Source organism: Nelumbo nucifera, chromosome 5, assembly GCF_055504915.1.
Source record: "Nelumbo nucifera cultivar China Antique chromosome 5, China Antique-T2T, whole genome shotgun sequence".
Taxonomy (NCBI): Eukaryota; Viridiplantae; Streptophyta; class Magnoliopsida; order Proteales; family Nelumbonaceae; genus Nelumbo; species Nelumbo nucifera.
Window position 1 is genome coordinate 535,626 of NC_142653.1, and position 15,845 is coordinate 551,470.

At 38.8% G+C, this 15,845-nt stretch overlaps 2 protein-coding genes and 1 long non-coding RNA gene across 3 annotated transcripts; all 3 read right to left on the reverse strand.

Annotated features, from left to right (window-relative positions):
- Positions 1-6,566: 6,566 nt before the first annotated feature.
- LOC104603894 (small ribosomal subunit protein uS7) lies at positions 6,567-11,684 on the reverse strand. The gene is given in 4 exon segments (XM_088889058.1): positions 6,567-8,634; positions 8,637-8,842; positions 8,844-9,708; positions 9,847-11,684. Coding segments are annotated over 3 exon segments (558 nt in total). The 5' UTR covers positions 9,035-9,708; positions 9,847-11,684; the 3' UTR covers positions 6,567-8,473.
- Positions 6,567-14,529, reverse strand: LOC104603838 (uncharacterized). The gene is made up of 3 exons (XR_016076762.1): positions 14,414-14,529; positions 13,851-14,323; positions 6,567-7,342 (listed from the first exon to the last, which is right to left on the reverse strand). It is a non-coding gene; the product is annotated as an uncharacterized LOC104603838 (long non-coding RNA).
- CP12-3 (CP12 domain-containing protein 3) lies at positions 11,833-12,782 on the reverse strand. Its single transcript, XM_088889059.1, has one exon. It carries the CDS (start codon positions 12,602-12,604, stop codon positions 12,170-12,172), a length of 435 nt encoding a protein of 144 aa, XP_088745185.1. The 5' UTR covers positions 12,605-12,782; the 3' UTR covers positions 11,833-12,169.
- Positions 14,530-15,845: the final 1,316 nt, after the last annotated feature.

The following is a 15,845-nucleotide window of genomic DNA, read 5'->3' on the forward strand; positions in this document are numbered from 1 at the left end:
AATGGCAACGGGGCGGGGATCATATTCCCCGTCCCCGCCCTCGATTCTGAAATTAACTCCCATCCCCGTCCCCGATCCCTGCCCGGGATAAAATTTGTCCTCCATCCCTGAAATTTTTTAGATAACAGTATTTTTTGAAAAATAAATTTACTTATTATAAATAACGTTTTAAATATGTTTTGATATATATATATATATATAGATATTATAATAACAATATATATTTAATATAAATAACATTTATATATTTGGGGTTGGGACGGGGCAAGAACCTCAACCCCCATCCCCGACCTCAACCCCAATCAGGGATTCCTATTAATCCTCATCCTCGTCTCAACCCTGCCAAAATAATCCCCATCCCCAATCCCATCCGATTAGAGAAGTCAGGCCCCATCGAAAATGAGAAAAATTGCCATTCCTCAAAGCCAAGTTATATTGGTAAGGGGTCCTTGGCCCCTCAAAACTTGAACTTAAGGATCACTCTCTAACGCTCCTCAAACTCTTAAAGTTAACAAAAAAAAAAATCTTGAAACCCTACAAACAATCAAATTCTTGCATCGATTGCCAACGCACCTCCGGTTTTGGATGGATGGTCATGGCCTGCAATACATATTACATATTACGTACCAAGAATTCTTTCAACCACCACCAGGACCAGATCCACCCCCACCCATCCATCCACATCCAGCCCAACGTATGCGAATTGGCGTATAATTTAAGACCTTTGGTTTTACTGGGCCCTACATACAGTCTTGATCAATCTCTACCCAATTGCTCATTATCATTGACTTTGAATCAGCTTTCCCTGTGGAGTCCACCTTGCAAAGCCATAAACGGCTGTGTAAAAAGTAAAAACCCTTCCAAACGGGTCACTCAGCATCTTCTGGCTTTGCAAAACGGGCCCTACATGATAAACCATGAAACTATGTTTAATGAAAAATCATAAAGCCCGCCCATTGCACTTTAATTCAAGGTGTTTTACTTTTAATCAAAGCTGAAAACCTCCCAACTCCCAAACAGGCTCTAAAAATTTGAAATTAAGAATCCAGCTGTAAATAATTCATCAAATCAGATACAAGGTTTTTTCTTTTTGACTCATCAAAATTCACGATTGATTACCACATTTTATGATATTCGTCACAAAATATTCAGATATCATGAATTTTATCGAACCCCGGGAAAATCTATAATACCGGAATCCGAAACATAGATGAAGCATAGTAACAAATTTATTAGAAAAAAAAAGACTCTAAGGATTCCTCATTATCCTCCAGTCCCTTCTGGAAGACAGAGAAGAATGACGCCAAAAGGAAAAGGAAAGACATTATGATAATTCTGCAAATTTAAAAAAAAAAAAAAAAAAACCTTATAAATTAAACCGTCAATACAGTAGTGCTCATCATACAGCCATCTATCAAGCTAATTAACTTTAATCCCCCGTTATAAGTCATTGATGAACATAACAGCTTATTAGACCAGAAGCAGAAGCAAGCGCGTCAACCAAATTTTGTTATTTGAAAAGATAGAATTGAATAAACAAGTAAAAAGCGGAGGAAAAAACTGAACAAACAAGAATCCCATGTGCAACCACATGCAACCTCAACATGTGCAGTTCATTAATTTGATCTCATTCAAGATAAATAGAATACTTTTGGACCCACTCAATCGCTTCTCCTTCCAATTTCCTAACAACAAACACATGCCTCGTTTTGACTTTCCCTGGGGGGATGCAAGAAATAAATCTTGCCTTGGCCTCACGTCAATACGACCCACCATCCTAAAACTTTAGTGATAATCCATTTTATGAACTTCCAACTTGCTAGGCCACGGCCACCTTTAAAAATTGCTTCTATCCCTAGAGCGGGGCATATCAATTATCAACTTCCATGCTATAAACAGAAAACATATATATATATGGCATTACCGGTACTTCACACAAATCTCAATTATCTATTTTCCCAATATAATGAACACTTTGTATGGGTTGTTGGCCCACAACCTGTTGTGGTAGTCTAATTAATAAATGAAACGTATTTTAAAATCTGGTTATGGCTAAGTAGATATTTTAATCCAATTTAAATTAATCAGATTCAAATTCAAATTTGCATTTAAAATTATGTTTGGAAGGAGTATAAATACATATTTGTAGATTATAAAACCTTGTATTTTGTATACATTTACATTGTACATATTTGTATTTGGACTTTTTCCAAATTTCTTCTAACTTATTAATTTGAAAGGAATACAAATATAAATATATAGAGTGTAAAACCTTGTATTTTGTGTATGTATTTATACTATACAAATTCCTTTGCAAAATTTCCACGTGATGGTGGATTGTAGGAATCTCTTGCGCAACAACCTTTCTCAACTTACTATCTCCTTCATTCATTGTACAGGGAATGATGCAGCTCATGCAGTGGTGAAGAAAGCTTGTACTCTCTCTAGACCACACACTTGGCCCCTTCCCCTTGATTACTTGTACTGATGAAAGATTCATTGCAATAAAACAGCCTTCGATTTGACTAAGGTTTAGTTTGGAAAGAGTACATGTAGTAATACAAAATACAAGGCTTTGCTCTCTCTCGCTCTCTATATATATATATACTACTAATAAAAAAGTAAATAGTCCCATTTTCTGGATTTTTTATTAGACATTTTTATCCTTTATCTAAGCAACATACAACGGGCACAGAAAATGGCATTATATATCATTTATTCTCACTGCAAAAACTGTCCGCTTATAACAATTAAGAAACTGTCAATTTATAACTGTTAAAAAACTATCCACTTATAACAGTTAAGAAACTGTCCACTTATAACTGTTCATAAATTAAAAATAATTTTGTTTGGAGATACTATCACATGCAAAATGCACATACATATTTATTAGTATATATATAAAAATGTATATCCAAAGTAGGTTTATGTATACAAATCTACATGAAAAGGCAGTCATCATTCGCCCCCTTAGGGCCCAGTATGTAGGAAGTTGGCGTGGTGTATTATTATTGGATAATTATTGTAAGCATAACCGTAGGGAATTTGAACTCCTATTTAATGACTCTTCTAAGAGGTAGAGAAAAAATATATTTAAAAGTTTGTGTAGGAAAGTGGGCTTTGTAAACATTGGGCTTGTATGCTGAGATTAATGGGCTTGGATGGGTACTTTAATCTATAGCATTTCTGGTTGAGTATGATGGGCAAGGCCGAGAGGGTACTGGCTTGAAATTTCACAAATTATTGAAACCTGAATCATGTTTGTTAGTTGGTAAATACCAATTCAATCTATTTTTAAAAACATGAATCATGTTTGGTAGTTGGTACATGCCATTTCAATCTATTTGTGAAACATTGTCATACTATATCTTCATCCAACGGCAGCAATGGCAACGTAGTCAAGATACTTTGCCCCGTTCCTGCCTCGTTCCCAGTGGCGGGGCAGGGCATTCACTCTCCGTCGGGGACGGGTAATCCCTGAATTTTCCTTGCTCTAAGGCAATTTCTTAAGAAGTATTTATTTTGTGGACAACTTACACATATAATATAGGAATTTGGGGTATTTTAGGAATTAAATTATAATACTTTGGGGGTACTTCAAAAATGGAATTATGGGACTAGGATTTTAAAATTTAGGAAAAACTTAGAGATATTTTAAATATCAATATTAAACATAAAGATATTTTACTAATTTTACCTTCACGTTCGGGGCGGGTTCGGGGAATTATATACAAAATCCGTCCCTACCCCGTCCCCGATTCGAGGAAAAAATATTTTCCCCGTTCCCGCCCCATCCCCGTTTAGGATCAGGGAAAACCTGCCCCGTTCAGAGCAGGGACCCGATTTTACGGGGGAAATTGCCTATCCAACGGAGAGGGTATTACCGTGTACAAATTTTTCAGTTGCAATTTGAAGTTAAGGCTGCGTTTGGTTGCAATGAAAGTGGTACAAGTGAAATTTACAGTCTAATGAGAAAGTGGTACAAGTGAAAAAGAAGAGACGGAGAAAAGGTGGAGGAATTTAGCAAGAGAGAGTAGTCTAGATCAGGTAGGCACAACATTGTAAGACATTCAATGAAATCACTTTTGACAATTGTCAGAATATTTATCAAGTGCTTATTGAACGTCCTTACTATATTGTGCTTACTAGATCCAGTCAGAAGAGAATCTTCGATGATAATGTGGAAAGACCTTAATTATGTGGTGCAGACTTCTTGAGAGGAGGAAATAATATTGAATTAGCTCAAGACAATGGCTATATAACAGGTTGTGGAATCAATGATAATGACAAACACCGGTCATTAAGGTTTTGTTTGGTACTGGTCATTTATGTAATAAACGTTTTATTCTAGATTTATCTTAAAAACAAGAAAGTGGATGACAAAAGTGTATTTACCCAACCTTTGGCTCTCTCAAAAACCAAAACGATATTTATTTAATTAAAAATCTTACCAAATAACAATTTGAAATAATTACATATGTGAGGATAACCGGCACCATCTTTCAAATAAACAGGCACATAAATGTATATGACCCACACGGCCACCTTATATTCTAGCCAAGGTTTAAAATTTTGATATGATACGCCCGATACGAGGCGTATCGTATCGTATCTTTAAAAAATAGTTACGTGATACGCATGGAAATCATGTGTATCGTCTTTTTTCATGCGTATCGGACCTGTATCGGGGCATATCAAAGGTGTATTGAAGGTGTATCGAAGGTGTATCAAGGTGTATCGGTAGCGTATCGACGAAAAAGATACGCCAAAAACCGGAAAAAAAAAATAAAGGGGAAAAGTACGATTCTTTCACCCTCCAAATGACTCTAAAACTCCAAACCTTATTCCTAGAGTGCTAGATTTGCAAAATTTTGTAAGAAACAAGTGTGAATTGTTATTTTTTTTTAAACATTTTTCAAGTTTTGAAAAAATATGGTAAAAAATAGGTAATTTTTTTTCAATTTTTTATAATATCTTATGATTTCTTTTTTCTTGAATGTATAAATTTATGTTAATCTACATTTCTTACATCCAAAATCACATTTTTTTTGTGTTATCTATAGATTTATGGAAATTTTATGAGATATTTAGGGAAAATATAAATTAACAAAAATTTGAAAACATAATTTTTTCTCTGCATATAAAGACTAGATATGTTTTAGATCTATAGATTTATCTATCATATCCATAGAGCAATTGAAATTTCTTCTTTAATAAATATTTTTTGAATATATTATGTAATGTTTATTTATTTTTTTATATGTTTTGAAAATAAATAATAAATAATAATTATTTAAATAATAAATAATTATTAAGTACATTTTCACTTAGAAGTTGTGTTAATGCATATTTTATGGTTGGATAAGAGAATTGGTTTTTTCCCATCTCATTAAACATTAAAACTTAAGAATTATAAATTATAAATTATAGTTAAGTATAGGATTTTTAATGAAATTATAATTAACTACAATATATTTATTCATAAAACCATTAAAATATATTAATTTAATGTATATACACCTCATTTAGGTCTTATATTAGTGTTGTTATGTATTTTTATGATTTATTAAAGCATTTATAGTATTTCAAAGCATATATATGCGTATCTTAGTTTTTCTCCGATACGCATGCGTATCCAAGGCGTATCTCGATCCATCTCTTAAAATTGCCTTTCCGATACACTTGACATTTCCGATACTTTAAGCCCTAACTCTAGGTATATTGAGTCGAATCTGCTATACTTTTTTTCTGCACTTGCTACAAGTGGTCCGAACAACCATTTCAGCCGTACATAAGAATATCTCACCAGGATGGACAAAGATGTTCCTGTTATATGACTGCAATGGCTGTTGGGACCAGATTCAAACTCAACTTGCTGCACTGGGAAATCAATTTAGCGTTTCAGGACTGTGTAAAATCCATTTAATCTGGATCTAGTCCCAATGCACGGTCCCAACAAGCCATTGCAATCATACATCAAGAACATCTTGCTATAAAGGATAAGGGAATCGTTCCCAATATACAACTACAATGACTTGTTGGGACAATGTTAGGACCAGATCCAAACTCATTTCTTTTCTTTTGATAAATACATGGATATAATGGTCCGCTATGATACACACTTAAGGTTCAAAAAATCATTACGTATCATATCAAACCCTTCCCAATACGCCCCTACAAGGGTTGTATCAGGTCAGGGCCTGGTTCAGAGGGCAGTCGGGACTTAAACTGACCCCTCTGAACCAAAATCAAAAAAAAGTGAAAGTTCAAAAAAAAAATGGGCCGATATTGGCCAATACTTTAAACCTTGTACACACTTTGGTGATATTTGTCATCGATGCTGATTTTTCCCTACCGATTTTTCAAAAATCACCAAAATCGGTGTTTTTCCAAAAATCAATAAATTTTGTTATTCGGTATCATTTCCGCCATATAAGCCAATTTTTGAGAAATCAGCTTTGAATCCATTTGGTGTTGATTATCAAGGGCCCACTATTTTTGTATTAGGGTTATTATTCAATGCCATGTCATCCTCAAAAAATCAGAATCAACTAGAAATCAAGAAATCACCAAAAAAAAGTGGTCCCTCAAAAGGCCTATTTCCTAAAAATCACCAAAATCGGCCAACCAAACAAAATTTTCAACGCCGATTTCTCTAACGCTGACGTGATTCCAACATGGCAATGATTTTCAAAAAATCATCATCAATGCCAAGCATCACCTTAGTAGCTCCTTAAATCACACAAGCTCTGAAATGTGTGTAGGAGCACTGTTCATATATCTCAATCTACAAAAATAAAAAAAATAAAAAAATCACTTCAAAGGCAAGAGTGCAAGACCTCCCTACCCACCAAATAAACAGATGGAGGTTATCAATGTACATGCCAGTGTTCCCAATGCCGTTTTGTAAGAAGCTGACCTCTTAAAAGTTAGAACATAACATGCTTCCATTGCTTCCAGCCATGAGACAAAGTATCCATTTCCTGGTGATGCTAATAATTATCTGTCCTTTCTCGAGCAATTTCACCTGTCAGTTCAACAATCCACATACCTAAACAAACCCTTAACATCCCCTTCCAATCTCGATGAGAGCTTCAATTGAAGTACTCTCTCTCTCTCTCTCTCAGGACCTATTTGATGATTTCTCAGGAAGAAAATTCTGCACAAATGGTCTCCCCACTCCATATTGGTGCAGCAACCAACACATTGTCGTCAGGAAGAAAATTCATACGAGGGATTTCTCAATGCCGTCACAGACAGCGGATGCAAATCCAACATTACTTTTGTTGACCATAAGTTCAAAGCCTTCCCAGCTAATTGTGTCCATCCTCTTCAACATTATCTGAAAAAAGAGCATCCCAGAATCCACAGAGAAAATAAACAGGTAAAGCAAACCAGTGGAGATAAATGCATATTCATCTTACCCTAGGAAAAAGAAACAGGCAATTGACAATTTGATAGTGAACCTCGGTAATGGAAACAATGATGGATGTCAACAAAGTCCCTCGAGCTTCAGTTGTGATATATAACGCTTGAAGCAAAGCTCTTCCAAGCTTTTCTTGATGGGAATAGGAAAATGATCAAGGACCTTCACAAATGACTATTGATGCAGGAGCTGAAAAGTCAATTGGAATTTTATGAAACTTTGTATTTTTGGATTTTTGGACAATAGGGGTATTTTCGTCATTTTACAATTTTCTGTGGGGCCCATTGATAGGGTTTAATTTATCTAGTTATAGCTTATTTATGTTTAAAATTTCAGAGCCATTGTATAAGTAAGATTAGAGTTATTGAGTTTTCTTTGAATTGAAATAGGATATGACATTTAGTTTGAATCCTACACTAGGATTATCGAGTCTAACAGTTTCTCCTAAGACTATAGTCTTAACAGTTTGACTCCTATGATTATTATGAATTTATAGAGTCTAAATATGTACGGACGTTTTACACAAAGGCAATGAAGTTTATTGAGTTTTCTTCAGCTTATGCTAGATATGGTGAGTGATTCCCATGCCCTAGAATGATTCTAGGCACCCTGTAAGTGATTCCAGGTATTTTCTTTCTATGTTCTTTCTCTCCCTAAAATTCTGATCAAGAATACCATTCAACATTCTCTAAAGACTAGAACTGAGCTGGTCCTGCATCATCTCTATAATCTATATCGCATATTCAAACCTATTGTTGGCTTCAAATGCGCATCATATATGTTCATAGGGTCCCATGAGTTATATATATAGTAGCTTGCAATTCATTCAGCCTCGGTCAGTGACAATGGTTTCTACCAAAAAATCGAAGGGAAAGGACGTCATTTTAACAAAGAAAAACAATAAACAAAACTGGAAATGGTCCATTGTCTTGCATACATAGCAAACTTAACCATTGAAAGCTTAGAAGAAAGATGTGAGGAAAAGAGAGAAGAAAACTCTCTTGCATCAGGTTCTCGATAACACCCACTGTCCACCGAGCTTCTCTCCTAAGGTTGGCCTTTGCAACTATGACCCTTGGCAGCATTTACAAGTTCATCTGTCAAGCATTCAGCTATGGTCTTGACATTCTTGAAAGCACTCTCTCATGCACCATGCCCAGTTGTAAAAAGATATATTGCTTGGTTAACACGCCTCGAAGGAGAGATATAACAGCTTGACACCTCGCAACACCAGCAGAACCAATAAAAGTTGCATCTTCTCTTGGCCCACTGTTAAATATAGCATCAACAATGACTTCAATAGGGTTTTGATCTGTGAGGAGATGGATTATTTCCATCACATGCTTGACAATATGGACAGCCATGAGCTTATTCCCATTGCTATTCCTGTGCATCATCAGGGAATTGGTCAACCTCTACAATGGGGCACTGAACCTTCCTGAATCTCTAGACAGAATACATCCCCGCTGTGTGTGGGAGATATACAATGGTTGCATACTTGTTGGGAGTTATACCAATGTAATCCACCAAGGATATGTCACCAACCTGGACATCATCCAAAGACCATGTTTTGAAAAGCCTCACCTGTGGTTGAGCAAAAAATGCCATGGCTGCAGAGTGCAGATGCAGAGATTCTTTGACTTCTCCAAACCCTAAGGCACCCACTTACCAGTCGGTGACTTGGAAATACCCACTTTTCTGTCATACTATTTGAGTCCAAGATATTTGCAACAGAATGGATCTTCTAAATAGTAAAACTATCATCAGATCTTTGCTAAAAATATAATCATCATCTGAGCCTTTTTTTCACTAACAATAAGTTCATTGGGGGAAAAAAACGGAAATACAACCAGGCGGGGAGCATCACCAATTGTCCGATTGTTCAGATGGTCACTTGGCATCCCACAAAATGAGGCACAGAATCGTAACCACAGGCTCTCTGTGGTAAGGTCAGTGGACCTTACACGCACCCTGCTCTGTCCCCACCCACGGGTTCCCCTGTAATGTGTGTAATGTAATACAAACAGGTGGAGCATCAGTCCACGGAAGAAAACAAGACCCTCTAAAACCCATTGCAAGCATATGAGCAGTAATATCTTGAGAACGTGTAACATCATCATCCAAGCCTTGCCCCAACCTTATGGAGTCTGCCACATGAATCCTGTTTCACCATTCCATTCTGCTAGGTGTGATATTCATCTTTAAATGAGTCCTTAAATTATTCCTTACTACCTCAAGCCACATCATCTTTGATCTGCCCCTGGATATTGTAGCCCCTTCCACTAGAAGATGAGAGCATGCATGATGCGCCAAGCAGATTAAAGAAGTGGACAGGTAAAACATAAATAACACATAAATAACCAATAGCACATAACAGCAAATCAACCTAAATGTTTATTCATTTAATTAAGCAAACCTACCTTCAAAATTTTTTCAAGGTTGAATCTGACCTTATAAGAAGTAGAAACAGAACTTTGTTATATACTACATTTTACTTTCCACATAACTTCAACTGGAGTCCATCTTCTAGGCAACTGAAAAGTTAAAATCCAATCCAATGGCAGGTTTATTTAGCATTCTGAACTGTTCCAATAACATTTTCTGCATTCAACTGATTGGCCAATTTGGAATATAAACTAACCTTCAATAGAAAACAGCTGATACATGAAAGGCAGTTTGCTTTGGCCAGTCTTTTTGTATGAGACTGGCATCTGCATGATTTCAAGAAGACTGAACTTAATCGGTGCTCCTTTCTCAATATTATAAATCCATGTATCCTTGAGAATCACGGTTCTGAGATGACAAATTGACAAAAGTAGCTATCGAAATCAACACTTGCACATTTCCATCGTCAAAGAGGTCCTCGATAAGGTTACAATTCACCTAATCCATTCCAGTTTAATGAATCAAAAAGTGAAGACCCATAGGGCAAGAGAATTTTCGTGACCAGCACTATATAACTGGAGAACTTCACAGCTTGCATTGTCCTCCATCAAGAATTGCAAGGAGTTATTCAATGTGGTTCCATTATACTGTTGAGCAAGGAAACAATATAATGTGATTCCAATAACTTGGCTAATTCAAGAAGCACCATGAGCCTAGTCCCTGTCATCGCCTTCTGCTTAAGTGCCTTTACAAGTTGGTCTTCATATGCACCAGCAAAGATTTTCTTCTGAAGCCAACATACGTCATTGAGTGTCATCATCAATCCCTAATTCCATAGCTTCAAGCGCATCATCTTTGTCCTTATTTCCACCTGGTGGCCCGCATTATAACCGCTGTCAACTCCTTCCTCCTCTTCCTCTTCAAACTCAACGGCAACGCAACGACAACATCATCATCAAGAGCATAATAAGCATTAGCATGGTACTTGGAAGCCGGTGAGAAGTCTACCAATTGATACCAGCTGATACGGCAGCCTCTCCATCTCTTTTTCTTGTCAGGATTCTTAATATTCTATCTCACAACATCTCCACGGCCGCACCAGTCACAACATTTGACGGCTACCCGGCCAACTGCTATTAAATGGCGCCAAGGCCAAGCAGAAATTCGCGAGCCGACAGCGTCTCTTGGTCGTCAGCTAGTACAGACATGTCTTAGCAAAAGTAAGGAGGAGGACGATCTGGAGACGCCGTCGCTTGCTCTGCCCACTAGCTTTCCTTCTTTAGCTTGTCGTTAGACTCGGGGGGTTCAGGGTTGGAGGGTTCATTATAAGCCCGCCCCGTCACCAAAGGTTTTACCATTTTAGGTCTGTCTAACTTGCGATCGATGAGCTAAAAGGTGTACGCGGACGGGCGAGCGTCCGTAGTGAGAACAAGAGTGAGTCCTGTAAATAAATAAGGGATTCTAGTCCTGTAAATAAATAACGAAGAAGACAGAAAGAACAAGATCAAAGGCTTAGCGCTAGCCGTTAGAGACGATGACGATGATGTTTTCCCTATTACTATACACTAGGCCGTTGAAAAGAAATGGAACTATGGTAGCCACAAGCCACTATTTGGGCCCCATAAACGGTTCTTCCTTGGTGAAAATATGGATTTAAATCGGACAGGTAATTGGGTCAACCTCAGATTCTCGATTTCTGCAGAGGTGCTATACGTCCGACACGACAATTTGAGCAATACACAAACCCAGACTGGGTCGAGACTAACAGTAACAGGGGCTTCATATGTTTTTAAGTCTAATCCAGCCCAGGGTAGCCCATCCCATACCCCCATACTTGACTTTGACGGAGGCGTCCATCAAAATTCAAACGGTGAAAGCAGAAATCCTGAAAGGAGGTAGGAGAGGAGGATATTCCATCATTCTACTACCAAAAACACAGTGGGACTGTGGGAGGAGGAGATCAAAATAGTAGAGTCGACACACAAAGACTCAAAGTGCCAAGAGCAAAGAGAGGGAGGCAATTTAGGAAATACAACATCACTTTTTGTATTTTAAAGAGTTGCAAATCCACAACAAACAAACAAACAAACAAACAAACAAACAAACAATTACACAATACAAACATGTGGCATCAAAATTGATGATGATCAATACTCAAACGAAGTCCGGAGGAGGACGTGACCAACAAGATCAAAGATCTAATCTAAACTTCTATTTATACAACATGTATATCTACTTAATCATCCAGAGCCGGAAGAAAGGCACCCACACCGGAAAACAGAGCCCTCCTCAATCCTTATCCAGAGAAGAGCGAGCAATCAAACAACGGTGGTGGTAGCGGCGGTGAGATCATTTCTCTCAATCCTCGTAGATCCGGCACTCATCCGTCTCGGGGTTGTCCTGACAAAAGGATTCCAAGGGATCTTGTTTCTCCAACTTCCTACGAAGATCGGCCTTGGCCTGACTTACCTCTTCCACCTCGTCCCACGCCACTTTACACTCGTCCGACGTCTGGTCCCCCTCGCACACTTGTTGTGCCTCTTGAACCTTCTTCTCGATCATCTCCGTCAGGTGCTTTTCTCTCATCTGCGTTCCTTTGAACTTTGACACAGCCATCGCTTTTATCGACAAACCCCCAATCTTCCTGCCCCGGCACTGAAAAGGAAGCGAAACGGGGAATGGGATGTCGCAGGCAGAGTTGGAATGTAGAGAAATAGAATAGGAAGAAGAGGCGGAGAAGATCCGATCTCGAGTTGCAGATGGAGTAACCTTTAGAGCAAGGAAGGACGCCATTTGGAGTTGGAATAGATGAGTTGGGAAAGCCTATCGAAAACCCTAATCGAATGCTATCATCAGAGTTGCAGTCAAAAAACAACGGAGCATTTCTGATATCATATGGTTCATGGCTGGCTTTTTGGCTTTTTCTTTCTTGCTTTATAAAGGGATCAAGTTTCTTGACTAACCACAGTTGTACTCTGACATCGGACTTTGGTTTATATAAGTTTAACCTCAAGTGAAATGATGATCAGCCTCTCTCTTAGTCTCTTGTTGTGTTAATTACTTTAAATACCCCTAGAGATTAGAGAAAGAACATCTTAGTTATATCGGCGGCTTTCCTTTCCTTTTAACAAGTCGGTAGGTCAAACCTGGAGCAAAAGGGTAGTTTCGACTTTCGATACTTTCAATTTCCATTAATAAAAGATTTAAGAATGCTTTCCCAATTCCCTCCCGATAGTCGATCTGTCGATAGGCTCATAGGCAGACTAGCCGATAATGATATGCATTGGCACATAAGCACATAGCATTGCATTGAATTGCCGGTTGCCGCCCACCACAGTCCACAGATGGAGATGGAGATGGAGATGGTGTACTCCAACAGCGCCATACTTGCCATTACTCATGTCATGGGCTCATGGCCTCATACTTGCTGCGGCATCTACACCGGGAATCCGGAATGAATCAACCGAGTCCGAGTTTCATAGAATTTCTTTTCTTTTCTTTTTGGTTTTTTTATGGTAAAGAACCGACCGAGTTATGGATTGAACCAAATGTTTGAACGGATTAAGATTAAGGTTTACTACACTGGGGGACGTTTGACATCGGAGCATTTCATAAGTTGCCCACCCTGATTCACAAGTGTTTTTTTTTTTTTTTTGATAAATCATAAGTGTTTTCTTTTATCTGTTTTTTTTTTTTTGAAAACACAAAATGAAAATGAAAATGCAGGGTGATGGAGTTCGCAAACCCAAGTGAACCCACCAATCGAAAGCTTCCGTGTCATTCAATCCGCCTCTAACGGTTGGACCGGCATTAAACCCAAAACCAAACTCGGAATTGTCTCGTGTTCCTCGTTCGAACTCCCTCCCTCCCTCTCTCTCCCTCATTCAAACCCTAACCCGTCAACCATCGGTGGCCGGCGGCATCAGCAACCAGCAGTAACAGTAAATCGTCATTATAAAATTTTTTTATCAGGCTGTGTTTAGTTTGAAGGAAAAAGTAGGAAAAGGAAGAAAAAGAAAGTTTGTGAAGGTTTCCCTACCTATACACATCATTGCATCTGCATGGCTTCCCATTTCCTGAACCAGAACCGAGAGATGTCTTTTGAGAGAACTCTTGGTTTCCTTTGTATTGAGTTATGAGACTCCATATCCTAAACCCATAACTCCCAAGCAAACTCATGTGGGCCTGGCGCCATGGCTTCTTAAGTTGTCAGCAGGGTGCAAGTGGTATTGGAAACTGGGAGAAAGCTCTTTGGCTACAAGAGCGAGGTGCCCATATTGTGACTTGTGAGTTCACCTACTGAAGTTGCCTTGGTTAGCGAGTTGTGTTCACAATAGTTGGAAACTCGTCGGATGTTCGTGCCGTCCTGCTGCTTGGCGACGAAGGTGTATTATTAGGCCTGAACGAAGGTGGTGTTGTTGTCAACATGTGCTCGCCAGAGACATTTTCACCCCAAAACCCTTCTACATCATAACTAATCAAAGGAAGTTCTGCCCAATGCCCGTTCTAGAACTTTCAAAAACAAATAAAAATAAAATAGAACTCAGTTTTGCAGGGAGGAGGAGGAGGAAGAAAAAAAAAGAAGAAAACAACGATGCTTACTGCCGGATATCTTGCCGTCGCAGGTGGATTCCACATTTTACGAACACCGTGTGCTGTGAGATCGCCTCTAGGTTAGGGCTCGAATGAGAAGGAAATAGAGGAAGTTCGAATAAAATGGGGGGTGCTTTTCGGTTCAACCGGATTCCTTCAACTAACGGTTAAAAGTCCGTTAAAGTTAATATTTTTTTTAAAGTTGTCAACGAATTATTTACTAAGTTCACACAGGATATGAACTTAGGTGATGTTAAATCATAAATCAACTTTTTTAAATTTCAACGTGACACATTTCCTCAGGGATTAGTCATAATTTACATGGTGTAGCCTCCATCGAATATATTACTTATGTCACTATTTGGACTGAACCACAAGTGATGAAGTAAATGAGAAGTTATTCTTACTAGTAGACATATGAGTGATAATGTAATTATGATTCTTGAAATGTATTATTTCTTAAATTATAAATGTTCATGGACAAGTTATCTTGCATTAAAGTTAGATATATTTAAAACCCATGATAGATTTGACTAGACCTATTTTATCCAAGTGATGCAAGCCCAAAACGCATAGCTTGGCAACGTATTGCCAACCTACCTAATTCGGCTGACCTTCGAATAGCCTGAGCCTAAAGCAGAGAAGAACGCCCCCGCCCCTCAGGGCTTGAGGATGGTCAACCAAATTACGCTCGCCTATCGATTAAGTCGGCCAAAATTAGCCAAGCAACGGCTAGCCCTCGAAGGGCCCCAAAGGCCCCGGAGATCGGAAACTGAGAATCTCAAAGATGAGAGCTCGGAATGCACTCTCACTTCACCAGTCGAAGGCTGAAGATCTCGGACAACCCAAACCTCGGCCAAGGCAAGACCGAGGAAACAAAAAAAAAGTTGGACACAAGTTTGGAACTAGAAAATTTCATTAAGTTAAAGAAGCCAATGCATTAAGTCAAAGCTCGACATATTGAGCCATTAAAGGAGCAACAAAAGAAAAAAGAAGGGACCCACAACAGTTTAATCTGCGGAAGGGAAGTGGGTGGCCTCATCATTCTCATCTTCAGCATCGTCGCCTCCGCCTTCCTCATCAACAAGCTCATCCGAGGCCGGGGGCGTTTCATCGTCATAGGCCTCCCAAGTCTGCACAACATTGGCTAGCTCGGGACAGTGACGTAGTGCTCTCCGCCAAAAGACGTTAAAACTTGCTTCGTAGGAAGCCAAAGCATAATGATCCATGTCCTACCGAAGTTCCACCGAGTTCTTGTACCGTGCCACTGCCTCCCCGGTGGCCTCTTGCTTCAGTCGTTCCCTCTCTGCCTTCAGTTCAGTGATCTCGTCCTTCAAGCCACGGACCAACTCTACTTCCTCGGCCAACCGAGCCTACAACTCAGCCACCTTCTTCTCTAGTGCAGCAGACCGCTCCCCAACCGCCTGAAGCTCGGCGAATT

Excerpts from the sequence above, each read along its gene's own strand:
- CP12-3 (XM_088889059.1), bottom strand. The coding sequence starts at position 12,604 with ATGGCGTCCTTCCTTGCTCTAAAGGTTACTCCATCTGCAACTCGAGAT.